The sequence below is a fragment of the Leiobunum rupestre genome, chromosome 11 (assembly GCF_980474605.1).
Source record: "Leiobunum rupestre chromosome 11, qqLeiRupe1.1.hap1, whole genome shotgun sequence".
Classification (NCBI taxonomy): Eukaryota; Metazoa; Arthropoda; class Arachnida; order Opiliones; family Sclerosomatidae; genus Leiobunum; species Leiobunum rupestre.
The window spans coordinates 37,210,398-37,238,335 of NC_143394.1; the positions used below are offsets into that span (position 1 = coordinate 37,210,398).

Genomic DNA, 27,938 nt, shown 5'->3' on the forward strand with positions numbered 1-27,938 from the left:
TTGGACGCTCTCTCTCTCTCTCTGGCTTTGGCTCTCCGTCGCTTTTGTCAACCCTTCCGGCCGTCGTCGCGATTGTTTGAAATTTCGGACCATCGAGTACCTACTAGAACGAGTGCACGTCTCGAGCGATGCAGTTACGAGCGGTTGTCAATTGTAGCGCGGCTTCTCAATAGTACTTTTAAAATGTCCAGATCACCAGCAAGATCCAGAATCGGCCTCTTCTGGAAGTGCCTCTTGAGCTTCGTGATATTCGTTACTGGTAAGTCTCGCTTTTACGCGACGCGCGTTGCTTTCAAAAGCCCCGCACTCTCTTCTGGGCTCGTGGCGAGGACATGCGCTTGATTAGAGACATTTTGTTTCTGGAGACAGCGAGTGGCGGCCCGCACGAAATACGAGCGCGCTCAATTATCGAGCTAACTGTTGATCTCCGTCGCTAAGAGCTTCCGTTTCTCTAAGGAACCCAAAATAATTTTTCAATATATTAATTAACCCACAAAGCTATTAACGGAGTATTCTAATCTCCGCAAGAAGCAATTACGTAGGCTGAATCTATACTAAGTATATTTTTGTCTTCTTTAAAAGGAACTTCGATATAAATTCGGTCTTTCATCGTGAAAAATGGCTTTAGTTGTTGAACCTTAAACGTTATTGACGACGCGTTGCCCTAGTTGGACAAATAAAAAATGGACACGTCCACCGCGAGAATGCCAACTATTCGCTCGAGTATGAGTAATGTAAGGACATCCGTCAAAGTAAATAGAGAAGAATAACTAGGCCTTTCGCGCCACTATCATCGCCGGCAGATCGATACTTTGAAAAAGCAATCGGAAAATTCGTGTTTTTCTGTTTTCGTAGTTGCGCGATGTTGCTTTTGCCTGTTGACCCGTTACAATATGTAAATAGATTTCCCTTCAGGCGTCAAACTATTATTAAATATGATAATTAAACGTTGGGAATTGTAATACTGGGGGTTCGTACTTCCAAGCTGACGTGATTACGAATATACCTCTGGACCATAAATTAAGTATGAGTTTTACTCGTATAGTCGGATCAATAGCGGCTAGTTTATTAGCGTTACCGGTGTATGGCAATCCTCCTATCCCGTTTGACTAATTCGCTCCAGTTCCCTAAGCCCTAACTGGTCCTAAGCCCTAACTGGCCGAGGATTTTCTGGCGAACTCCTTCCTATTCCATCTAAGTCCTTCGCCACTGGCTTTGATACGTACCGAAATTGTTTACGTCGTAACTATTTTCGGAGTCGAGGGACAGGTATAATAACCGCATTTTCGTTTTCTCGTTCTGCCCCAAAGATGGAAAACTCGGTATCACTTTTTCGCGAGGACAACCTATTTCCTTTCGTGTCCAACGGATCCGTCATCATCCATTATAACGCGTTTACAAGCTGGACCTACTACTATAGAGCTTGATAACTTTATTATTATAAAAGGGAGTGTTCGTTAACCCTTAATACTGCCTTTCACTTTCCCTAATACAGGGTGTTTCAAAAGCTTATGCCAAATTTTTAAGGAGTTTTAGGGGATGAGTTGAGTATGCCTGTTTTTTCGCCATTTTCCTACGATGAGTTAAAAGAGCGCCAGAGAGCTTCAAAGTGTGGTCTACTAGCCCCTGGAAGTATAGGCTGCAACAAGCGCAAAACCAAAAAGCAGCAGGGACTTTAAATACTGTTTAAGTATACTGTTTTACGCTAGTTACCTCAATTTGTTTAATAAGTCGTTTTTTACCTATCACATTAACCCAAACCTTAATGTTCGCGTTTCCCCGCTGCTTGGTTTTGCGCTTGTTGCAGCCTACTTCCAAGGCCCACAATTTGAAGCTCTCTGGCACTCTTTTAACTCATCGTAGGCAAATAAAAAAAAAGCCTATTTCACAACTCACCCCCTACAACTGATTAAATTTTTTGCATAACCTTTTGAAACACCCTTTATACATAAGGCCCGTTCTATTATTTTTATTCTTTTGTGGATTTTTCTTCAATTTCCGTTATGTCCTTACTTCCCATTCTTCTGGTCGGATCATCTTCCTCGCCGTCTAGTTCAGACCCCCTTTAAACCTCCTTACCCCCAACGTTTATAAGAATTTCTAGATGATGATATTACTATGCTGATTCGTATTCAAATTTCTCTCTTCGCTGTCCTCTCCAAAACCGTTTTCCGTGCCACCCTTCCCGCCGCCTGCAATTTCACCCAATTCCGCCTCCCCCCACCAACTAAAATATACGATTTGCCGTATGAATGTAAACTATTTGCGGAATGATATGTAATATCGCATTCAATTACATCTTACGTCTCATATTAAATTCCAATGAAAGTCTTAAAATAAAAATGGAACTATATCAATAGATTCTCGGATAAATGGACCAAAAAAGAACCCCCCCCCGACCCCCTTGGAGGGGGGGGGAAGGGGGGATGAGACATAGTCACATAGGCAATAATAAATAGTCAACGGTATGAAAAGTATTCGGGAGTAAAAAGTCAGAAGAAAAAAGTGGAAGCAAAGAGTGATGAAGAGTGAACCGTTTTCTTTGGTACCTCAACATCGCGTTAAATTAAATTTATCTCAACACTTTGTTGTGGTGGGCGTTGCGTTTTTTTTAACTTATCTTTTTTCTTCCTTTCCCGATTCGCTCCATCTGGTCAATTTATAACTAAGCCCCGTTAAATAACTTCAAAATGGGTCAACAACTACTTTATTTAATTTAGCCGTGTTTTCGCGTCATTATACGTCACGCGAACCGCGTTCTCTACTCGATTAAAAATATGGTAGTTGGATAAGCCTTTTTTTAATTCGATTTACTGGGGCGAATTTCAAAGTTTTAAATTCGCCGCGAAATCTATTTAAAGTCGGACGCTTTTCGGGTTCGTTTTTGGACGTTTTTCGCGTCGAATTCGCACTCGGTATCCTCCGCTACGTCGCCTACGAATGCTCTTTTATTAATTGAGGTTTTACGTTTGTTTATACGTTGCGCCAACGGAGATCATTAAGCGCGTCCTTGTAAGCTCGAAAATTAGATAATTAGTTCTTTAGCCTTTGCGAAAAGAAACTTGAAACACAGCGAATTCCACCTCTCGCCTTTCGAAGACGGAACCTGCCGAGGGAATTGGAATGAAATCTATTAAGATTCGGAGCTTTCCAACGCGCGTCGACTTTTAGGGCTTCCGTACATTCTCCGAAGTAACGAATTTCTAGTAAGATTAAAGCCATAAAAATATTTTGCTTAAAGAATCGGCGAAACGACCCTCGCGTTTGAAATTATTTGTTTATTGGCGGTTCAGCTATTTCTACCTCGAAAGACGTGACCGACTTTCTCGTTGGGTACATATTCGCCGAGGATAGATTTATGAGCCTGAATTTTCAATTCGAAATATTTCTTTTGAGGTTACGCGGATCGTAATAAAGTTTATTTCCTTTGGAGTTTTCAGTACGGTTCCAGATACGGCGGAGGAACACGCCGCTTGTAATCTCTTGTAAGGAAAAAGTAGTCTTACCAAAACAGCGACTGTATGGAATATACCTGGGGATTTTAAGAGGCAAAATGTTGGTTTAGGATGAAAGTAGTAGATGTCCTTCGGCTGGACACGGGTACATTTCCAATTTAGGAAACATCTTTTATATATTATTCTGGAGAATATATTGCGGTACGTATTTTTACGAACCTCGGGTAACCCTCTGCGCTATGAAAACTCGAGAAGTTATTCTTTTAAAAACCTTTATTTTGAGGTAGAAAATCGATTCCGATGTCTTGTCTCGTATATCTTCTCCAATTTGTTCCGACCTCGGAATTTTGCCTTAGGCTAAAGTTACATCGTAGCCAGAAATGAAGATTGTAAGAGAATAACAATGTCGAAATGATATCACTGCGGGGGGTATATTATCATGGAAATTATTTTCAGTATTATAACAAGTATATAATATATCCATCCAGGGGCGTAGGAACTTTCTAGAAGTTGGAGGGGGCAAAGAGAAACGAAAAGGGATCTGCAGAATGGGTTTGAATTTTTAATGAAAAGTAGCTTCTCCGAATGCCTGTGTTCTTTTTACTAATATTTAAATTGACGGGAAAAGACTGAAATTTAAACACGGTTGAGGTTCTATAAGCTTTTAAAATGAGAATTTGAGCCTTTTGAAGATTTCAACTGACCAAAAAGTTGGAGGGGGCAATAACACTATTTGCCCCTCCCAGAAAAATAAGTACCACCATAAGTATCATAATAACTCTAAGTATGACTTTAAGATTTTTTTTCTACATCCATTCTTTACAGTGACGCCAAAATTTTTCTAAATAACGCCCCACGGTAACGGTGCCATGAACTAATCTAACCCAACTTCCGGTTCCATTTTTAGGTGTAATGCGTAGTTAGCCGCGCTATAAGTGGATAATAAACATAAGTATGGCACAGAACGAATTCTGTTAATGATAGTCTGTCGTGGAGTAATTGCGAAATAGGAAGGTTCCGAACATGAAACTCGTCCCTTCGTACTCTTTCCGCTGGCAAAATAGTTGGATTGTTTGATATCGAGAAATAAGAGCGTACACGCGTTTAGGTTAGAAAAAAAACTAACTTCTGAAATGGAGCCAGTGTTTATAATAGTTATTTTTATCTTCCGATTCAATAATTTATCATTATTTTCCAAAAGTAAGAGTTATTTACCCTTTTGAAAGCATTTCAATTTTCAATGGGCCTCGGCTGCTCCGTCGAAAAGGCTGCCGGCGGATTTTCGGCGATTTTCCGGGCATCATCCAAATACTACGAGCAGTTCGCGGAGAGTTGTCGGTCCGTCGGTACATAATGATTTACGTTGTCATTGGCGAAACAGACTATCATTAAAAAATTTGCATTGGGTGAATAGGAAGTGTCATACTTATATTTATTATCCACTTATGGCCACACTATGGTTACGCAACAGACTGAATTTGAACTCTGACTCCTTTGGTATGACCAATAGAAAAATTATAATTATAAAAAGGGTACAGAGTTGCTAGTCGTTTTACTGATTTATATCTTTGGTGAAGAAAGGATGTAGCAAGAACAAATGCATGAGTAAGGCTACAAGTGTCACACTTAGAGGTATTATGTTACTTATGCGTACCACTTGTAGTGTAATTTTTATATTTCACATACATTAACACTCATTGTAGTGCGTCCAACCTGTGAAAGTCGCGAGTGGGTTTTCCAAGGAGGATTAGCTCACCGCGAAAGAACCCAGGATTTTAGGCTTAGCTTAATTTATTTATTATGGAGATTTTCTGAAAATTCAAAGGAAAATGTTTATCAAGCCATGGTCGGTCAGTTGGTATATGTCGTGAAAATAATATAAAATGTATGATCCCTTAAAAATTTCCCAATCATCATACAGAATATTTATCTTTGTTTAATTATATTTATTTTGAATAATTGCCCTACTTTTGGTTTTATATAAAGGAACCGATCAGTGTTACCTAAATGTCACTTTTTTAGAATAAAGTCCATGTCAGTGTCCAAAAGTGACAGATAGTGACTAATAATCAGTAAATGCATTTAAATAATGTAAATAAGCTAAAATAAGTAATTACAAGTTTATTTCACAAACGTTTATTATCATCAAAAGTATTTTATATTGTAAATTCAACAGTTTAATCATTTTTTAAGCAGTTAAACTAATAATGTTGTTACTCGTGTACGTTCTCACTTAAGAGCTTACGGTTTTCCGATTTCATGAATTGCCTCTTTCGGATATGTAGCATCACTTACATGTGAGCAAAGATAATTTAAACTCGTACCCTAGATTCGAATACTGAGAGCTTTCCCATTGACGGTTTTGTTACGAAGCGTTTACCCTTTTCCGGCACGTGACCTCAGAAAAATCGGGCTCCATCGGATGCGGTAAGGCGCAAACCATGGAACGAATTTTTTCTGAGTTCCAGAGGGAAGGGGGTAAATGCTATCAGCAACGCGCGAGAGAGTGAATCTAGGGTACGAGTTTAAATTATCTTTGATGTGAGATAATATTTCATTTTATTCACCAAAGAACCATTAAAACACCTTAAAGATAATATATAGCAGACGAATTCAAACTCAGGAAAAATCGTTGAAAAATAGCCAAAAGAAATCACTAGATTGGGCTATAATTGAGTTTCTAGCCCAAAACCTGGTAACTAATCCAGTATATTTGTCTAAAATAGCACAAATATATTTTTTCTTTGGTATGTTTTTTTTTATTAAAATGCATTATTTGCCACTATTTGGCACATTAAACAGTAAAAGTATTATTCGCCATGTCGGTTTTATCACTTTTTGCCACATTATTTGACACCTGACATTTACACCTCGAAATGCTCACTTTCCTCGACCATTTTCCCGACAAAGAATGCGTGGATTTTGCTATCGCATAAGAACCGCGAGAGGCGCATTTATACAAACTAAACGCGTCAAATATGGTTCTGCTTTTCTCACAGAGGAAAATGTTATGTCAGATAGCGCACGCTATAAGATAATTTAAACCCCCTGCATGGACACTTGCGTTGCACTTTCATTTTCCGAGATGAAAACTTATACCTTTCGGGAACACTATTTTAAACTTTCTTCGAAAAATGTTCAAAGCCAAATTCAATATGTACTATGGTAAAATATCACCGCGAATACAGGGCTGATACTTAGTCACTTTATTTAACTAAATGTCACTTTTTTTAAAATCAGTCACTAAAAGTCACTTTTTTTAAAAATCAGTCACTAAAAGTAACTTTTTTTTAAAAATCAGTCACTAAAAGTCACTTTTTTTTAAAAAATCAGTCACTAAAAGTCACTTTTTTTTAAAAATCAGTCACTAAAAGTAACTTTTTTTTTAAAAATCAGTCACTAAAAGTCACTTTTTTTAAAATCAGTCACTAAAAGTAACTTTTTTAAAAATCAGTCACTAAAAGTAACTTTTTTTCAATTTGGTCACTAAAAGTCACTTTTTTAAAAATCCGTCCTTAAAAGTCACTTTTTTTAAATCAGTCACTAAAAGTCACTTTTTTATAATCAGTCACTAAATGTCACTTTTTTCAATTTGGTCACTAAAAGTCACATTTTTTAAATTTGATAGGGTTTCTCTACAAAAATATTTTTCAGAGTGAAATTTCATAGGGAACGTTACTAATAATCTAGCAAAATTTTTTAATTTAACTCAAATATATCATAACTCTATTTTTAAATAGGACATTTTTCCTTCAAGGCCGATTACCTTATAATTTAATTACTAATATGTTTAAGAAAATATAAGAAAACCCTACTTTTAAGAAATTAAAAGTTACTATTACAAATGCTGTGATTTTTACATAAATATACTGTTTATTTTTAGTGACGTTTTGATCACTATTTAGTAATTTTCGGTCACTTTTAGGTCACTATTTACACTAAACTTTAGGCAAACTCTGAGTATCAACACTGCGAATATAAAACAACAAAATAATGAATAAAAAGGTTTAGATACAATTCCTTTATTTTAATATGTGTCTATCCAAATCGCTTTTAGACATCGTCCATCATCCCGTGTCCTTCCATTGGCCCTATCGGTCACTTTTTGTCGCCGTCACTAGGGATGAAATAGAATCAACGGATCGTCCTTTAAAGAAAAAAACAAAACTCTTTGATTCTTAAGAAATCTTTCCCATATTAGGTTTTGTTTGAGAGCCAACCGGGAAAAAGGGGGGGGATAGGGGGTGGTAGAGAGAGTGCCTCCCTATAAGTTCATCTCGCGCCTCTCGCGGTTGTCATGACGACGGAGCTTCTCCAAAATGACAGGGCCTCGTTCTTCCATCGGAGCTAGGGACGGGCGGAGTGGGGGGTAACAGGAGGGGATCAGTAAAGGCAGGCCTGGGACGCGGGGGGGGGGGGAGAAAAGGGGTCACACCTGCACGCCTGGAAGCGGGCTTTTCGGCTTGATTGGTCGGACGTAACCTAATATTAGGGAACGGCTCCCCACTAAAAGGGAACGCGAAACAAATTTATAATTATAGACGACGTTATTTCAGTTGAAAGTACTTGACTTCCAGTGACCATCGACTGTACCGGTACGAGGTATATTTCTGGGAGGTTTCAATTTACAATTTTTTCTCCTGTCACCGGTATCAACGTACCCTTTCTACTGGGGAAAAATACCATTTCTTTTAATGGGAAGAAAAATTGAAAGAGCTTGCTCTCTCCATCGTCGAGTTCCGAAGCAAAAGTAATAATAAATGTTTTGAAGAAGCGTTACTTTAACAGCACTCCGCAAAAGTGCGTTTTTCTAAGGTACCTTTTTACTTAAAAACGGAAGTAAATCTCGAAACTTCACCCGTGACCTTTCCTTTAAAATAAATTCCCCTCTTAGGCCTAGTTGCGTTTCGCTCGGTGGTTACGAGACCGTTTTCGGGGGCATTTTAAAGTTTATACCGGGCTTAAATTTTTAATGGCGAATTTATCGGTTTCAGTTTCGGTGTTGCCTTGTTCGGACACATTTTACGACCAAATATATCTCCCAAGACCTCGATAAATCCGACGCCGTTAGTAGCTTTCAAAATTGTAGAGCTGTATAATAACTTGAGAACTTTTATTTACCAACCTGTCTAATAATTTTTTGTCGCTCGTTTATTTTCGCAGTGCGAACCTAACTATTTGCCAACGCAAAAATTGTCCAAAATATACACATAGTAAAAGCAGACTGCAGAAGCAAATGAACCGAAGTTATCGAATAACAATATGTAAGATAATAACATAAGCATGACACCGAATGATTTCGGTTAATGGTAGTTGGTCGTAAAGTGATTGCGTAACCGGAGGTCGCGAAACCGGAAACTCGACCAGGGGGGGGGCATTCGGGGGCGATGCCCCCTCAAAATTAAATGTCACCCCCTCAAAATTAAATGTCACCCCCTCAAAATTAAATGTCACCCCCTCAAATGAAATTTTAATTTCCCCCCACCGGCCCCCTCAATTTAATCCATTCCTCCTCAAAGAATATTCTCTTCCCCTTCATCTTTATCATTTTTTTGAAACTTCTATCCGTTGAAATTTTCCTTTTGGACCACTTGTCTTTGTCTAAGGTTTAGATCGTTATTTATAGGTAACTATTTCTTAATAAAATACAAGTTGTAGAATGGTCTGATTCAGAAAGTAAGGTTTTTTGCCTTATGTTACTTTTTGAAATTAAGTAAACGAAGAAAATGTGCCCCCTCACAAAAAGCTACTGCCCCCTTAAAGGGAATATAACCTCAGGTATTTGGTGTGGAACACCAACGCTTGCAGCTTTGGCCGCTCTTGCCTTTGGCATTAGAAATGTTTGGCGCCACTGTGCAGGGAAATTTGAAATATTGAAGGGGTCTTCCATAAAGATGGCTTTGCAGGTTATATTCCCTTTAACGAAATTTTTCTGGCTACGGGTCTGCATTAGCCACATACTAATTTATATGGTCATTGGCGAAACAGACTATCATTAAAGAGCTTGTGAGAATAGTGTCATACTTACGCTATTATGTTACTTATGGTATAATGTAAAACTTTACTTAATAATCAGCTAGGCTAATACCCAAGGCACCACCTTAGCTATTAATTCGGGTGGCCGGGTTACAATGCGTAGGAGGGTGGTGACAAGTCCTTCATTCCACGCGAGCCAACAGCTCCCTGCTATAACTTAACTAATTTAACTAACTTTTCTTTAATAATGTTACTGGAAAGGGGGATGGCAACGGGGGTAGCAGCGGCGAAGAAGCAAGTACCTCAAATGTCAAGCACACACTTTCCTCTGTTTCGCGAGAGAAAGAGTGGAGGATAACCACTTTACCGTCCCAGTTCGCGTTAGGGGAACAAATTGAATCTACCCTATGATTTATTAACTTCTGGTAAAGGTAAACTAATAACTTCGTCGCGACTTAAGATTTATATCGAAATTTTGTATACCTATGAAGGCATATTTAACTCTTATTCAAAAAGATGAATGCCCCATAAGCACCAGTCACTTCCATTCTCCTATTGTAGCTGGTCATTTTGGATAAATCATTGCGTACTGCTAAAGATTATTTTACAGGCGTCTGCTAGTGTGCTATTGAGTAAGAATGGTCGAAGGTTCAGCCAGATTTTAAATATGCAGATGAAAATGCGGAACCTAATTCATTTATCGATTAAATATTTAAACTAACCATTGTATACAGGGAAATAACTATATCTCATTAATTATATAACTATCACATTTATAACATTCCTTATTTATATTTTCCTGGCTAAGTACAAAAATTCAATGTTGTCTACCTAAAAGTCGAGGTCCCTAATCATTCCTAAAACCGGAATTTGGTCTCTAAAGTACCCTATTTTATGGAAATCCAGGGAAACCATTATAGGCTTAAAATATTTTGCCAATTATTCGTTACCGCCGTAACGAATATATGCCAACTTACTCTTTGAGAATTATATTGTTTGTAGTAACGCGAACTACAATATAAACTCTAGATTTGAAAAGTATTTGGCCAACGTTGTGAGAGACTTATCAAAAATAGAAGGTTGGGATTCGTTGATTTTGTTTGTTTATTAGACTAGGATCAATAGGAATTAAATTTTGAATTTCGTAATTCATAATTTGTTATAAAATTTATGAATTATTAAAAGCTGAATTTTAAGAAGCGTAAAGTTTCTTATTTGCCTATGTTCGGCTCGAATTTAATTCATCCTAATAAGGGCATAAATCGCGAAGCTGTGAGTGTTCTGGCGCCATCTAGTGTCAGATGCTAGTAGTAAACATTCGCAGGGTTTCACTTGAATGGTTTTAGAACCTCACTAAATGTTTCTACCGCAACCGAATTATTGTACAAAGGGTAACAAATTATAGTACAACAATAGATTTTATGGTACCAATATAAAATAGTGTTTGTTGCAAAACATGCGGATAGATGTTCTCGTGTGTCGTTTCTTTATGGGGAGTGGATGTAATCAGTATCGAACATTGAAATCGGAATCACTAACTAGAACGATTTTTGAAATTTTGCCGCGCGCGCCGATTAGAAATTCCAATTTCTATGGTATCGAATATCGAGATGATCTGGCAACACTTGAACGTCGCACGAAAACCAAAATTACGTAACTTTAACTACACTTTTAATTAGTATAAAGGTACGTGGTTTTTGCTTTCAGGCGATGATTTATGTATCGTTAATAAGAAATTTTAGTAGTAAAATTATGCAAGTATAAAAATAGTACCATTATAGTACAATAGGTTGGAAATTGGCTCAATTTTGTATTATATAGTGCGCTCTCAAAATAATAGTACCATTATATAATGCAAAATTATGGTATTTGTACCATAATTATAGTACGTATGGCAACGCTGTCGTTGAGTTTGCAAGTTAGAGGGGTTTTTCCCCGAATTATTCGTTTTCCCCTTTCCATTAAAACTTGTTGAGATTAACGGTAATAGTGAGTGTAGGAGGTTGTTGGTCGCTTGGCACAAAGGGATTTCCACCACCCTGCTACCCGGTCAATTGGAATAATGGAGTTAAACGTTTCTAGCCTAAGATGGTGCCTTGGGTATTAGCCTAGCTGATTATTCTTATTCTTAATATATATTACATACATACAGGATGAAAGCCTCAGCCGTGGTCCAGCCTCGGTACTTCTCCTAGTACACCAGAGTGCTGCGGGTGGAACACTTCTACAGGCGCTGGAAGGCCAAAAATAGACCAATGGAAGAATTGGAAGCCCCAGTCGTGCTCCAGCCTCAGTACTTTTCCTAATCTAAGAATAGACCAATGGGAGAATTAGAAGTGCATCTTCCCAATGCTTTTTCGGGTGATTGGATAAAGATGCGCTTCTAATTGTCCCATTGTTCTATTTTGGGAATACCAGCGCCTGTAGAAGTGTTCGACCCGCAGCACTCTGGTGTACTAGGAGAAGTACCGAGGCTGGACCACGGATGAGGCGTCCACCCTGTATAGTGGAATGAAAACATACTGGCTACTAACATGGCGTGTTCAAAATGGCGATGGTATTTTTTTGGCGCGAAGCAAATTCTTATTAGCCATTCTCCATTAAGTCCGGAAACAAGTCGCGTGTGTTTTCCCCTGGCACCCTTATTAAGTAAAGAGTTATCTTGACCCGAATTAAGTGACGAATTAGCTCGGCAACCTTATACCAATCGGATACTAGTTAATAATATAACTAAATAAGAATTCCTGCTTAGCGCGAGCCGAAAACAACGCACAATCTATCCAAAGTGAAAGAAATATAATTATTTATAGGTTATTATTAAAATAACGTAAGATTTATAAAGAAGGATAAATAAAATAAGAGTAGCCAGATTTACAAATTGCTTACAACGAAATAAACATATAGAGCGAAGCCATCGGAGGTTTGAATTTAAGGCTTTTGTTTATACTAGATGGCGCCGTTTAAATATTTTGGTGGGAAAATAATGATTATGTACTGTATTATTACCAAAAGCAACTTAAGATACACAATTTTGCGCAATTTTTATTGTAAAAACTATACTAAAAATTGAAATTAGGGAAAATGATTTCAAATTTCTACTTCGGGTATTTAAAATTTTAAATAAGGCCCTCTAACAGCGTTACCCCTACGAAAGTATTTTATCCTTTGTCAAATGTGTATGATCTTCCAATGCAGTATCAAGAGAAGATAATACTTTACTTATAAGTATAAAGCAATAGAAAAAATTGCTTGCGGGGAAACAAACATTTAGATTGTGAATCAAAGTTCTAGTGTTGTTAATTTTCCGGAAAAATAAAATGCGGAAAAATTTCCGTAAATGGGAAATATAAAACATTTAAACATAAATTTCTTTGTAAGGGTTTTTAATTTTTTAAACTTTTTATCGATATAAAATGTCTAATAGCAGTTAACATACTACAAAACATTAATAGTGTTACATTGTTAATCAGTTTAAAGTTAGTCTAGAGGTTTAGTTTTACTTTTTGATTCGAAAAAATGAGGCAAAAATGCCGCTTTATTTAAATTTGCAAACAATACTAGACTAATCATGGAATTAAATATTTTTTTTCTGAAACATACAGAAATTTTCCAGAAAAAGGCCACGGTCATTTTCCGGAAAATATTCCGACTTACAACACTACAAAGTTCCATATTTCTTCGGACATTTTTCGAGAAGTACATAGAGAAATTCAATTTGAAAATGTGTATTAAAAGCATTGATTTTTTTATCCGAAACTAAAAATTTTATTAACAGAGAGACACGCATGGATTTTTTTAAATAATATTTAATCAATAATTGGGGTGTAAAGAGCCGACAATTTTCATAAACAACTGAGCTTTCAACCCGCGGGTCTTCGTCAGAGTAAAAAAATCCATGCGTGTCTCTCTGTTAATAAAAAATTTTTAGTTAAGGGGGAAGAATACAGTAAAAGCCTCTTTTTCGTTCAAGCTGAACGTTTCTGTTTTAACAATTACATAATTGAATTATATTTTTCTTATTAGGCTGAACATTCCTCTAGTGCTTAAAATATTTTTGATAATTCTAATATTAATAGTTAACGAGATATAAGGTGCTAACTAAAGGGTAGTTTGGGCACTTGCCCAACTTGTTTAGCTCCGGGGGTCCGAATTAAAACGTAATAACTTAATTACTTTTAAATTTAAAATTGTCAAAAACATTTTAGGCACTAAACAAGAGGCTGTTCTACACTTAAATATTAATTTTATAAGTTACAATACCAAATTAAAAGAGTTTAGCTTGAAATAGCGCGAAAGTAGACAATGGCCACAGTAGTCTTCCCCCTTAAACAATTTCCATGGAAATGATAAAATATTTTAATATTTATATTATCCGAAACCGTAAGCCACTGTTTATTTCGACATCCATAGCGTCCAGACACGCGTCCGTAGAAATAATTACGTTTAGCCTCGGGTATTAGTCACCAACGCGCGATGGGAGTGAGTATAGCAACTGCGTGTCACACTTAGTTTTTTTCGAGAGCCACGAATAAACAGAGCATTGAGAAGCGGCGACGAGTGAGCGTCTCGTATCACCTGTAAAGCGGGCTTACTGGATCGACAGACGAGTACTGGCCGGGAAACGTTTTTACAGGCGCCCGCTAGTCGGTGGACGCCGCCGGGGGCCTCTTCGCCTACCCTGTTTAGATATACGACTGGCAATATTATCCTCCCCACTCATTCTACGATCTATAATGTCGACCTTGTAGAGTTTGTCGAGAACCCCAGACTTGCTAAAAATCTACTCCCCCAAATCCCCCTCAACGCAACAGTTATTAAAAGCCAACGAAATACTAAAGAAAAGTTGGACGAGACTGAACGATTTCGGTTAAAGATAAACATATATCTAATATGTCGGGATGTCTCGCTTCTTATTCTGTTTTTAAATTTATCTCTTTATTCTCAGAAACGAGTTTTCATTAAAGCCCCTTTGGAATCGAGTGTTTTTCATTTTTAAGTAATGTCAGAAATAATGCTTTATCATGAAAATACAGTTTGTACGGAAGTAAATAAGCTATTTCTTATCCATCTACCCATACTGCTAGTGTTAATGTTTTTTACTTAAAGGGGAATGGTCAAGCTTTAACCAGTTAGATAGCGCTATAGCCCGTTAAAAACTAAAATTTATGGCGAAAACCGCATAAAATAATAAGTGGTTAATTTTTAATAAAATAAAGAAATTTCGGGAAATTGAAAAGCGCGCGTCCGCTGCGACACCTGGTGAGAAATCGGTGAGACAGAATAACAACGTAAAAGCGCGCGCTGCTGAAGACGCGAAAGATTTGTTTTGCACGCGCGGCCATTGAGTTGCGAATATTAATCTAGAGATCCAATCAAATCTGCTCCCCGCGAAACAAGTTTTTGAAAATTACGAATGTGCCATCATACGTTATCATATGACCCGTGGCGCCATCCATTATTTTTGAAAAAAATATATTTTTGCCGGAAAACGAGTCTTATTTGAACGAACCATTGAGAGATAGACGGCGCCACGGGTAGAATGATAAAGTTTTCTCGTCATTTGGGAGCAGACGGCAGTATTCTTATTTTTTAAAAACTTGTTTCGCGAAATACTGAAATCCGACAATTTGATTGGACCTCTAGATTAATATTGACGGATTTTGAAATGACGTTTTAGCGCGCGACACTACAGGTACATGTCTTGGGCACACAGCCTTCTTTGCGTGCTTTTTTGACCATAACATGTAGAGGTATTTTCACGCGCAAAATGAATTTTAAAAGTCGTCAATTCTAAACTAAATGCGCGCGTCGCGTTCCAGTTATACGAGACTTAGCTAACCCTAAATTGCGCGATTTTAAAAGTTGAGATTGTTCACTAAGGTGCTGGCAATACACCTTAAGATGGCGGCGAAAATTCAAACCCAAATACTTTTTAGGCCAAAAACTATTTTTTCAAGGCAAAAAAAGGTACGTGTAAGTATGATCTTTTGATACGCAAATAAGGCGATATTTGAAAAAGCTTGGCCATTCCCCTTTAAAGAAAAAATAGTACTGGGTGAAATACGTGTTGCGTTGTACACATCCGAGATTAGGCGGAAAATTGATACCCACTGAAAACTGTCTAAAAACTAAAGTTGCTTTTAAATGATCTAAATGGATACTTATCTCTTAAGATATATCTTATAAACTTATGGCTTTACGTAGTTTCGGGTGGCTTAAAGAACAGTAATATAATTTAGTGGTCTTCGAAGAAACTTTTATGGGCAATCAAAGTCCTTTGTTTACCCAAAAGAAAGATATTTATCGTGTTCGGTTGAAAGAATCTTACTCTGGTATTCCAGGAGCCTCATCCTTGGTTATCACTAGTATTCAACTGCAAACAAACCGACGAGAAAACTGGGTTTTTCACGGAGAGAAGGCCATCTTGACCTGCCACTTTAATGTTTTCGACGGAGAGGAAGTCACCAAAGTAGAGTGGACGATGGACGACAAGGACAAGAATGGAAAGAAGGTCAACAAGGAGGTCGGTCCAATTACTCGTTTTCGCGCTAAAGACATTCCAATGTCCGGTTTTCTTTGAAGGTGTACATCTGGAGAAACAACTTGCCCCCGGTGGCCAAGGGTCCTTTCGAAGGAAGGGTGGACCTCAACACGAAGGCCTCTAACGTTATCAATATTACCGAGGCGCACATGGACATGCACGGAGAGATCTTTTGCAAAGTGTCAACAGCCCACAGGGCCACCGAAGACATGTTTAACCTGATTGTCGTTGTTGGTAAGGGGTTGTTTTATCAGGATATTGTTATGGAGATATCGGCGCACTTTTTTGCGTAGCTTGTTTGTCAATTTCAGGTCGGTAAAAATATCTCACTATCTCATTGGGATGTTTTGCGCCATCTATATTTGTACCCCAAAACTACACATAAGATTTTATACGAAAAAAATAATTTTTAGTAGCAATATATTTATTTTATTTTCTTAATTATTTGTAAAATAATTCTAATTTTGAAACAGAAGCATGATATATTAAAATGTTGAAATTCAATAGATGGCGCATGGAAGTGTACAGCCCTTATTATTTATTCATTGAAGTATATACCAAGCTTTCGTCAGCTCTGAGAAAGCCCTTCTCCTTCCGTGGTCGGTTCATCGACAAACTACTAGTAGTAGTTTGTCGATGTTCGCGTAATTTTCGCGCTAAAAATCATATTAGTTCCATTAGCGACCATTAGATGACACGACGAGACACAATGATATATCTTCCAGATTATCCCTCTATATATCCCCTGCAGAGATTTGCAAGTACGCTGACCTCTCCGTAAAAAGATCCTGCTTTTATAATGATATAACTAGAAAACTACACTTGGAATGGAATGTCTAAGAATTTAATGGGTTGAATGTAAACCTTTATTTTCAACATCATTGGCTGGCCGAAATCTAGGCTGAAAACCACTCGAGGGGAACGACATTTGCAATTTTTGCGCACGGGATTTTGAATCCCGAAATGATTTCCGAAATCAGAAACTGATTTTGCAATTGCAGAGCACGATATTCGGGGTTAATTCATAGCGTTTTCCATTTGATTGCTCAAGATTAGCTCTGAATCTGTCTCTGACGTCATAGATCTCGCCCCAATCGACTAGAGTAAAACAGCAAATGGAACATTCCATGAACATATTCCCGTGCTTTGTTGTTTTTCGTCTGCTTGTAATTGGAATTTTCGCGTCTTGGTCTGCCATTTTGCCAAAAAATCTAAGAGGAACACGCATCTGTCGAAATCGCAGATCGGTTTTGGGCGATCTCGGAGCACCCGAGAGCGTGAAATGGAACACGCGAAACTTGATCGGAGCAGATCCGAGCACGCTAATGGAACGTAAAATGTTGATCAGAGCGATCTAGAGTGCTCGAGAGCAGTCAAATGGAACTGATTTTCCCCCAGATTTCAGAATTTTCCAGTTGATTTAAACATTTCTAAAATCATTGTTGTCTAGCGTGTACGGGATTTGTACTAATGGCGGACCCTGCGAAACCACGCTCGTTTCAATGATAACCATCAGGCCCACCATAGTGTTTCTTAGATATTCCAAGTGTATATATATACAGGGTGTTTCAAAAGGTTATGCAAAAATTTTAAGGAGTTGTAGGGGGTGAGTTGAGAAGTATGCCTGTTTTTGTCCCATTTTCCTACGATGAGTTGAAAGAGCACCAGAGTGCTTCAAAGTGTGGCCTACTAGCCCCTGGAAGTAGCGGGGAAATGCGAACATTAAGGTTTGGGTTCGTGTGATAGGTACAAAAGGACTTTGTAAACAAATCGAGGCAACCAGCGTAAAAAAGTAAACTTAAACAGTATTTAAAGTCGTGATGGACCGCGATTTCACATCACTGTCAAACTGCAATAATGCAGTTAACTGGCGGATATTCATCGGTTTTTTGTTATTTATTTAAATTCCCACGCATTCGCAATTCCATCGTACCCCTGAAATCGCATTTCCCTACTGCCTAGTTTTGCGCTTGTTGCAGCCTACTTCCAGGGCTCTTTGAACTCATCGTAGGAAAATGGGAAATAAACAGGCGTACTTCTCAACTCACCCCCTACAACTCCTTCAAATTTTTGCATAACCTTTTGAAACACCTTGTATATAAAGTTACCGGTAATTGGCGTCACAAGTCGCTAGTTGACTTACAAGGAGACATCCCGAAGTGTAACCCACCGATTTTGTTCAAACTCGGGGGATTGGTAGACGTTTATGTATGATGAAAAATCCTAAAGGGAATTTATTCAATGGGCAACCATTTTGCCATGGAAACGAAAAATGTTTTTGACAACAAAAAATTGAAATTTTCCCATTGAAAATAACATGGGATTCTGAGCGATTCCTAGCCCCCCCCCCCCCCTGTGAAAAAATTAAGCAAATTTCAAAATTTCGAAAATGCCAAAAAAAAAGGAAAAAATTGACAATAAAAACATCAAAATTGATCAACTTTTGATCAATTTGAGGTCAAAATCCCATATTATTTTCAATGTGAAAATTTAATATTTTGTGTTGTCAAAAACATTTTTCGTTGGCATGGCAAAACGGTGGCCCATCGAATAAATTCCCTTTAGGATTTTTCAAGTTACACGAACGTCTACCAATCCCCCGAGTTTGAACAAAATCAGTGGGTTACACCAAAGATAATTTAAACTCGTACCCTAGATTCGAAATCACTCTCTCGTGCGTTGCCGATAGCGTTTTCCCACTTCCCGCCGGAACTCAGAAAAAATTCGCTCCATGGTTTGCGCCTTACCGCAACCACGGCCAACTTCGATCACGCGCTATATAGCGCGGCAGCGCGTGATCGAAGTTGGCCGTGCCACAACCGATGGAGCCCGATTTTTCTGAGGTTAGAGGTCGGTGACGGTTAATCATTATCCATGATTAAATTGTTTTTTTTCGGGAAAAAAATGTAAACAAAGAAATTTACCGGTTAATATTTCGGAAAATAATTAAAAAATATGTATTATTCAGAAAATTTTAGCTTTTTATCGAAAAAACGTCGTTTTTCCGATTAATTTTACAAATTTATCAAAACAATTAATCGGATAATACAGGAATATAAATTACTTGATCAAAACGTTTTACGAATAATTTTGAGAGCTTTATCTATTGAATAAAAGTTAACCATCCCCGACCTCTATCTGAGGTCACGTGCCGGAAAAGGGTAAACGCTTCGTAACAAAACCGTCAATGTGAAAGCTCTCAGTTTTCGAATCTAGGGTACGAGTTTAAATTATCTTTGGTTACACTTCGGGATGCCTCCTTGTTAGGCCTGCGGGGTTCTTGAATTAACTTTTAAAAAATATGTCTTCAACTCAAGACGCCTGTCCGGAAAGCAATTGGCACCATCACAGCAAAGCGGAAGACTGTTCCGAAACGATCAGCATGCGGTGCGCCGGTATCTTCCCGCACCCGTCGCCCCAATGCGGCCCCTACAGCGAGAGGAAGCACGCGTTCATCCGGAGTGACCCCTTCGACTCCGTGCAGAAGCAGGACAACGGGACGTACGTGATCAGCTTCAATCGCAAGCTGACCATTGACGAATTCGTCAACATGACGGACATCTACTACGTGTGCAACCTGATCATCCAAGACACCAGCTGGAAACGAAGCGTCAAGTTGAAACTGTTCGGTGGTAAGAGGTGTCCAATCCGAGCGTCCTTTTCGCGCTGGGATCACTAATTGCGCTTTTCTCGACTCGGTTTCAGATCCTGGATGTCCCAGCGACGCTCCGGAAATCAAACACGGATATTATAATTTAACCGAGGGCCGGACTTGCTGGGGTAACCCTTCCGAGGGTACGGAAGCCGTCTACACTTGCGAAGAAGGTTTGGAATTGCAACACACTGACAAACTGATTTGTTACAACGGATCCTGGGTTGCCGAGAAACTTATTGGACACACTAAAATTATCAAGGAGAACATTTGGCCATACTGTAGTAAGTATTTACATAAGTATATAATTATTTTCTCAAAGTGTGTCAGTTTCGTATCTTCAGCCGGTTTCATTCATACAGGGTGTTTAAAAAGGTTATACAAAAATTTGAAGGAGTTGTAGGGGGTGAGTTGAGAAGTATGCTCGTTTTTTTTTCATTTTCCTACGATGAGTTAAAAGAGCGCCAGAGAACTTTAAAGCGTGTCCAACTAGCCCCTGGAAGTAAGCGGTAACAAGCGCAAAACCAAGCAGCAGGGAAAAGCGAACATTAAGGTTTGGGTTCGTGTGATAAGTAAAAAAGGACTTTAGGTAACCCGAGGGGCTGAGCACTCCGCGTAATCGGTGTACAGAGCCGTACCTTTGACTGTACTAATGGGATTTGAAGTCCCTGCCTTTGGTAGTGCTAATCTAAGCGTAATCCGGTGTACAGACTTTCTAAGAGTGGTTAGCCCCTCGAGGTAACCTGCGTAAAAAAGTCAACTTAAACAGTATTTAAAGTACCTGCTGCTTGGTTATGTGCTTGTTGCGGCCTACTTCCAGGGGCTAGTAGGCCACACTTTGAAAAAAACAGGCATACTTCTCAAATCACCCCCTACAACTCCTTAAAATTTTTGCATAACCTTTTGAAACGCCATGTATAATAAAATAATAACTAGATATTTCTGGTGAACTTCAGACTAAGTCAAGGCGTTTTTTACGAATTTTTCTCGCTAGAAGCGCTTACCTTATTAAATCTACGCTAGGGGCCGATCACTTAGAGATTACCTGTACACCGATTACGTACTCTTTATGTGAAGTGTGTACACCAGTTACGCAGACTGGTATTCCACACATGATTATCAGCTATTATTTTGATTATTTGACTGACACACTTATGGAACATAAATATAGACTTATGGTAATTTACCTCTTAAAGGACACTCCGACGTTAGACTACGTCAATTAGCGTTGGTACTGTGTTGAGATTTAAGGGAATATAACATCTGGTCTGTCGCCTCATCCATGGACGAATTACTGAAGGACACTTCTCGGGCCTATTTTCATTTCCCGCTTACGTCCCGTAGTAACTAGAGATGGGGTTTATTCGCGATAATCTCACAAGGGTGCGCTGGCTTCGACTTCAGGGGCAAATAAAACGTCACGTGACCACCGAATCTCTACGTGTATTTAAAACAATTTAATGCTCTATTGGCGATTTAACAAGCGGTAGGTAATTAAAAAAACACTTTATACCTTTATTAAAAACGTAAAATAAAATATTTGAATATTTATCTCGAGAGCAGACAGTATTTTATTTATAATAGATCCGAAATTCGCCAATAGAGGGCAACAATGTTTCGTTAGTTATCACTTCTCTTGCCCCTGAAAAGTCAGTTTTTACCCCCCGAACACGTGACCCCCCCCACCCCCAGTGAGATAAGTCTGTCTCGATACAAAAGTCAAACTTTGGAGATAGCGTGGTAGAAGGCAGAGGTGGCAGCCCCAGAAGTGCCCTTCGGTAATTCGTCCATGCCCCATCTAACCTATGGGTAATTTCAATTTCGGCACCTCTTCAGGGGCGTACCGAATGGGTCGAATTGGGGGGAGGGGTTATCCGTTGATTTGCCAACTCGATCCCAGATTTTCATAACCAGGTCGAGTCCAGGGCGGTGCTAAGGTAGGACTGGCTTAGGTTTGCCAACTTCTCTAAGCCTCCACCCCCCCTTGTTGATATGTTATATTCCCTTTAAATACTCTCGTAATCATAACTACGTCTTAATACATAATTTTAACTATAATTATTACTTTATTAGGTGATGGAACAACCGTAAAGTATTCATTAACAGCTATATTGACGGCCATATTTATTTTGAAGAACAGTTACTGAACAAATAGATGAAATTTAATTTTCGGTGTGTATTATCTAAATACAACGAGACCACCGAGAATACCGTGTTTTTCTACAGATTTTTTTTAAAGATTTAAACGAATAGGTGAATTTGCTCATCTTGAAAGACGCTCGGATAGGAAACCAACTAAATTATAAATTTACTTTGCAACACTTTAAAGCGAGTGGCGACTCCTTTGAAAACCTCTTGGATACGCTTTGCCGTATTAAAAAGATCTTGTAAAGTATCGCCCCCTATCGTTGTAGCAACGCGAATATTTAAATTTTAATCACCCGACGAGAATCTCCAACGATTTATCGGTGTATATACCTGAAATTCTTTAAATAATGCGTAATATAGTACAATATATGATTAATAATCGTAATAAAGGCGTGTATATTTTAATATTTTAACTCATTTTACTTCAAAGGAAAAGATATTTATTGTAATTTATGAAATAAAGTTTGCCGCTAAGCCTCGGCCGAACGGAATAAAATACGAAAGGGATAGTAAAATTACGAACTTAAATACCTGAAAGCTCGCTCCCTGTTGAAAATTAACGGCAGTTATTTAGTCCCTGTACGTTGGCAATGGGAATCTCAATCAATCGGACCTAATTAACCGGGTCAGCGCCATCTATTGAACCATCGAGGTACTAGACTAGAGCCGCCACTCGCTTTAAAATAACATTCGCCTTAATTCAAACAAATCGGAACAAGCATAATTGTCATAACGTCTTCTACAGGTAATTTATTAACATAAAAAAAACAATAAACGTTGTTTCATAGTAGACGCCGACTGTTTTGTAAGATACAGTATCGTGTGTATTTAACGCTCAGTAGTTGCGTATATTTACTATCGTACAAAATCACGTTGACATCAAATTTATATTTTTTGCGCAGTTGTTATATAATTTAAATGTTATATTTTCGAACCATTGAAGCCTGAGAAATAACTAGTCATAAACCCGTAACGTTAAAAGGGCATTTATGTCGGAAAATATTATAAGGTTTGTATATTATATACATTATAAGTGTGACTGACTCGTATAGTTGTTATAATCACGGCTTTAGCAAGTTCTATTTTGCTACAATATTTGCATTCAGCTTTTCGATGTTCGCGATAGCGAGCTAGCAAAAGTAAAGACGCTTATTCGGTATCACTGTCCAATTATGTCGTTGTAATCACTGTTGAAAATTTAAAAAAAAATATATATATATAATTTTTCTTTTCAATTTGAATCTTGTTTACACACTTAATTTTTCAACCAACGTAAATGTTGGGAAATAAATTATAATTTCTTAAAGGTAATATAACCCTATACTCGAAGTCACTGTTACCACTACCAAATATGAGGATTGTTCGGCCTCCGCTAAACAAAGTGATTTGTTAGAAAAAATATCAAATTTGAGTTTGGTTAAATTTATTGTCTGCCACTAATACGAAGTAAGAAATTGAAAGGGTTTATAATATTTAGTATTTGAAGTAACACCATGATTTAATAACATCCGCTTCTACATTTAAAAGATCATGGTAACCCTGATTTAAAAATTTTAAATTGGACAGAAAACGGCTAATTTTTCTACGTTAATTAATACGATGATTTTTCCATGCTAGGGTTATAATCCCTTTAAATGGTAGGTTCAGGCTGAAAAAAAAAACACTTTGGCATTAGAAAGACCTTGAAAAATAATACAAAATTCACTCAACATTTACACACTTAAAACTAGGAGCAACAAACACAACACCCCACACAAGGAGAACGCAACCCGTCAAAAGTCGTGGATTTTCTTGTGTACATTTTTCATTGGCTAGACCAAGGATTCTATATTTTTAGATCTAAAAATATAGAATCCTTGGCTAGACGCTTTAGCGCCTGCTGCCGGCGCGCTGGTGTAACAACTGGAATCTATCTTAAGCCTGGTTTTCACTTGGCGGAAAATCACCGACAGAAAGTTCGACGTCGGCGATATGGTTTTCGACGTTTTAGCATTTTCACTTGGCGATTTTTTTGGGCGGAAATAAAGCGATTTTGTTTCTGCCAGCGAGTTCGTCGGTTTTCGTCTGATAATGGAGATTTAAGCCTAGGCCTAAAAATGGATGATTTATCTGATCATAATAATGAACTATTGATTAAAGCTCATGTAAGCATTTTAAATTTAATGTTATTTTACATTATCTATCGTGTTCGAAGAAATATGAGTTATGAAAGATCGGTTTGTGTGAAAGAAACATACTGGAAAAGAAGGCAACAAGGGTATAAAAAAAAACACGTTCCAAAATTCACAGAAAAGCACGTGGCCGAGTTCCGGATGCAAGAAGCAGGATTTTAACCATCCCCCTGACGTCACAGTCACCTTTCGAAAATGGTTTTTGATTGGTTGAAAAAGAGCGAAATCGCCCAACTGAGCGAAAAAATAGAAATGAAAATCGCCACACAAAACCGAAAACCGACGGAATTTCCGCCCGGCGTCGACGGAAATTTTCGCCCATTTTCCGTCGACGCCGGGCTTTTTCGCCCAAAAACCGCCAAGTGAAAACCAGGCTTAAGAGGCGGGTAGTTCAACATACATTTCAATGGCGATGAATTTGCATTAGTAAAGTTTTTCTCAACTGTTTGGTCAAATTTGGAGAAGTTTGCAACAAGCAATAAGTAATTACACATTTTAAGTAGGTAAGTTTTAATTTCAAAGATTTTTTTTAATAAATATGGCAATATTTTGAGTGGTAACATTTATTGCTAAGCTTAACCATAAAGGGTTCAAGTTTTGTAATGACAAAGAGTTTTCGAGTTATTAAAACTGAATTTTGCAGTTATTTAAGATTATAATTATGATAACTACCATAAGTAACATAATTACAATAAGAATTACACTTCCTATTGCTTTAATGCTACTTTTCTAACCGAACCTTTCTTCGCACTGTTCAAGCTGTGACTTGGACTCGCGACTTACCGTTTTGGATGACTACTTTTTGATAAAAATTCACGCCTAATATCGGAGAGCACGTTCTGGAGTCGCGAGGGGCTTGGGCTTTGATTTGAAGCCCGCGTGCGAATCACGCGTGATAAAAAACATGAGCTCGTGACGCCGCGAAAAACGTTTTTAATTTTTATCATTTTAGCCTAATATTCCGCCTATCTATCGGAAACCAGATATTTCGGCTTAGCGGAAGTCTCGAATATTTTAGACACTAGAGGGCTCCGTGCTGAGAAAACATCTTGATTGCGCAATAACTATGAAAATCAGTTTGGTTGTAAATCTCGTTAACTGTCATACTTATGTTACTACTACTCATAATGTTGGTCATATTCTCCAAACTTTGTTGTTCTTTATAATTTGCATAGAATCAGGTTTTTTAATAAGTGAAAATTACTCTAGTAAAAATTGTGTTCATCTAGTTTTAATAAGACCAAAGTGTCATTTCATCAGTTTCCAGCTGATGAAAATGTATGCAAACTGTGGATTACGAACATCTCTAGGAAGGATTTTTTGTAACCATTTTTTCATGTAAATAGATATGCAGTCTCTGTCTGGAGGAGAAAGATCTTGTTTAACTGACAACTTGTGAGTGTTTCATACTTGCACTCTGAGATGAAATAAAATCCACATTTCGAATGTTGGATGAATATGTTGTGTTCATGATATGGTGAACAGACGTACGAGCCTGGACTTGATGCTGGAAATAGCTTACTCACTCCCATGGAAATGTCCATAGAAGATAGAGAAAAAAGAGCAAAAATCTGTATGATGCCTTGTAGTGTATGACAATTAGTTTAAAAGACGGTCAATTAAATCAAAACATAAGATTTAATATTTACTAAAGTTACAAATATCCGCCATGCGGTTACGGGTGTACCATACTTCGGTAACTAAACAATTTATCTTCTGCTGAGTCTGCTCTCCTCGGGGAACAGATTATCGTATCAAAGGATAGTCATTCAAAGAACAAGGTATCAAGTAAAGGACAGAACATGATCCCGAGTGAGGGGGTAATTAAGAAATAGCGATATTTGTTTTACTTTCACACACTGTAACTACCCACTTATTTACGTTGTGATATAATATAGTCAAGGTTTTCACGTTTGTTTTATTGTAATAAAAATTCATAATTAAACTGGTTTTATTTGGTTTTAGTACAATTTTGTTGCTTAGAAAAATTAGTTGGTTTTTGGAACCATGCAACTTCTTATTTTTAAACCTTTTCCTAACTTGTCCTGGAAAAAGTTTGGTTTTCTTATAAGGAATTTGAACTTGCAATATGGTTTGTCTTGTCAGATAAAGCAAGTTACCCATTGCTCAACACGAAGAAAAACAATACGATAGATTTTTAAATTAATCAGAATCTTGTTTCAAAAGGGTAAATTTATACCAACCAACATTTGGTGTGTCGCCATATGTCTCAGGTCATCTTCATGAATATATCCGAGACGTTTAAGCCATAATACAATTTCAGACGATGGCGCCGGGCCATGGCCAACTTCGCGCGCTCACTACGCTCGCCCCAGGGGGAGAGGGGTGTAACCAAGGTTCGTAGAGAAAAATACACTGGGGTGTAACTTTCTGTAACCTAGGAGCAAAAAACACAACACCCCACACGAGGAGCAGTCAACCCGTCAAAAATCGTGGATTTTCTTGTGTACAATTTTCATTGGTTAAATGCTTTGGCACCTGCTGCCATCGGTAGGGGAAAATTTAGAAATTGTCTTCCCCCTTTTCGTAAAACGTTCAGCGTAAAGGTTCGTCCAATGAAATTTGTGCACAACACTGCGTTAGCGTATTTATAGGCTAGTTGCGTTCTCCTTGTGTTTGTTGCTCCTAGCTGTAACAAAGTTCAAATTGGAACGAACTCGGCCTGCACATTTTCGCGGAACTTCGCGCCGGATTCTGTTTTTTTTTTTCGTGGCGGATGAGTTACTGGGTTTGTATCTTTCGGTAATCCTCGAATATTTTAAGAATTTTACACGAAAATTTGGTTTTCTTCGTATATTTTAAAGGAAAGGAAGTGTTTTAGTTGTTAGGCTGTTCAAGTGTTCATCACTTATAAACTTCTTCTTATTGACTTTTGGGACGGACCGAGTGCTGAGGGTTACGATAAACATCTCAACGTCCAAATGGCAGGGTTTCCACCAATAGTTTACGGTATTCGTCTTAATATCGATTTGCGATCGCATCCGGCGGGATTCGAACCTGACACCTCCTGTATGACAGGCGGACGTTCTACCAAAGAACCACCGACACTTATTAAGCATCGAAAATTAGACATTCAGCTTTATCGGAAGCGTTTATTAAAAATTAACAGAGTATTAAATTTCGGTTTTTATTAAAATAGAACGAAATTTCGTGTTCCATTTAAATTACTGCATCGAAGATATTCTAATGTAGCGTCTTCTCTGCTGATTAAAAACGAATGCGCCGCCAAGGTTTCGAACCCGCGCCCTCCTGCATGACAGTCGAATGTTCTACCACAGAACCACCGAAACATGTCACGCTATTTTGAAAATTATAAACCCAGCTTAGCGGAAGAGTATATTAATGGTTTTTAAAGTCTACATTTTTTACGTATGAAATTTTAAAGGTCAAATTTAGGTTTAGCGCAGTCAGCAGAGATAAGAGGGTTAAAGGGTAGAACCTGTTTGTGGTCCACTTTGTTAGTTTTTTGTTATTTATTTACGGTTTTTCTTATTAATGCGGTGGCGTTTATTTAACGTTTATTGATAAACGAGCTGTCGTTTAGTCAAGTGGCTTTTTGTGCTTTGTTAATGGTAAGGTTTTCGCTTCTTGTTAATACATTTTCTATTGGTGTGGATATTTGGATATCTACGATTCCTAATGCAGTCATTGATTTCCTGGCTGTGCGAGTCATTATATGGTATTGGAAATTGGACGGCACTGGTCTTTTTCACGTGGTATGTGTCACAACGTCAACAGGAAGTCTACGAGTCGTCCACTACCAGATGTCGAATATAGCTATTCTACGGTATGTTCATCAAGGACGAGTGTTGAAATAAAATGAACGTTAAAGGTGCGGATAGTATTTCGTAAGCGAGAAAAATACAAATACCTTCTGAAGATATTTTTTTCATTAAAATTTGCTTCGTATTATATTTAACTGATAAACTTGTACTGTAAAAAGGGTTAAATTCAATTGTGCATTGTTTTAGTAC

The 27,938-nt window shown here is 37.9% G+C and overlaps 1 protein-coding gene across 2 annotated transcripts; it reads left to right on the forward strand.

Moving 5' to 3' along the window:
* On the forward strand, positions 1–22,955 carry LOC149922449 (uncharacterized). Of its 2 annotated transcripts, none has more exons than XM_090162758.1 (6): positions 1–259; positions 15,773–15,954; positions 16,014–16,206; positions 19,290–19,604; positions 19,678–19,908; positions 21,698–22,955. In XM_090162758.1, exons 1-6 carry the CDS (start codon positions 184–186, stop codon positions 21,769–21,771), a joined length of 1,071 nt encoding a protein of 356 aa, XP_090018884.1. In that variant the 5' UTR covers positions 1–183; the 3' UTR covers positions 21,772–22,955. The 2 variants fall into 2 exon arrangements, with proteins under 2 accessions (XP_090018884.1, XP_090018885.1); XM_090162759.1 differs by having other exon boundaries at positions 19,290–19,601.
* The last annotated feature ends 4,983 nt before the right edge of the window (positions 22,956–27,938 follow it).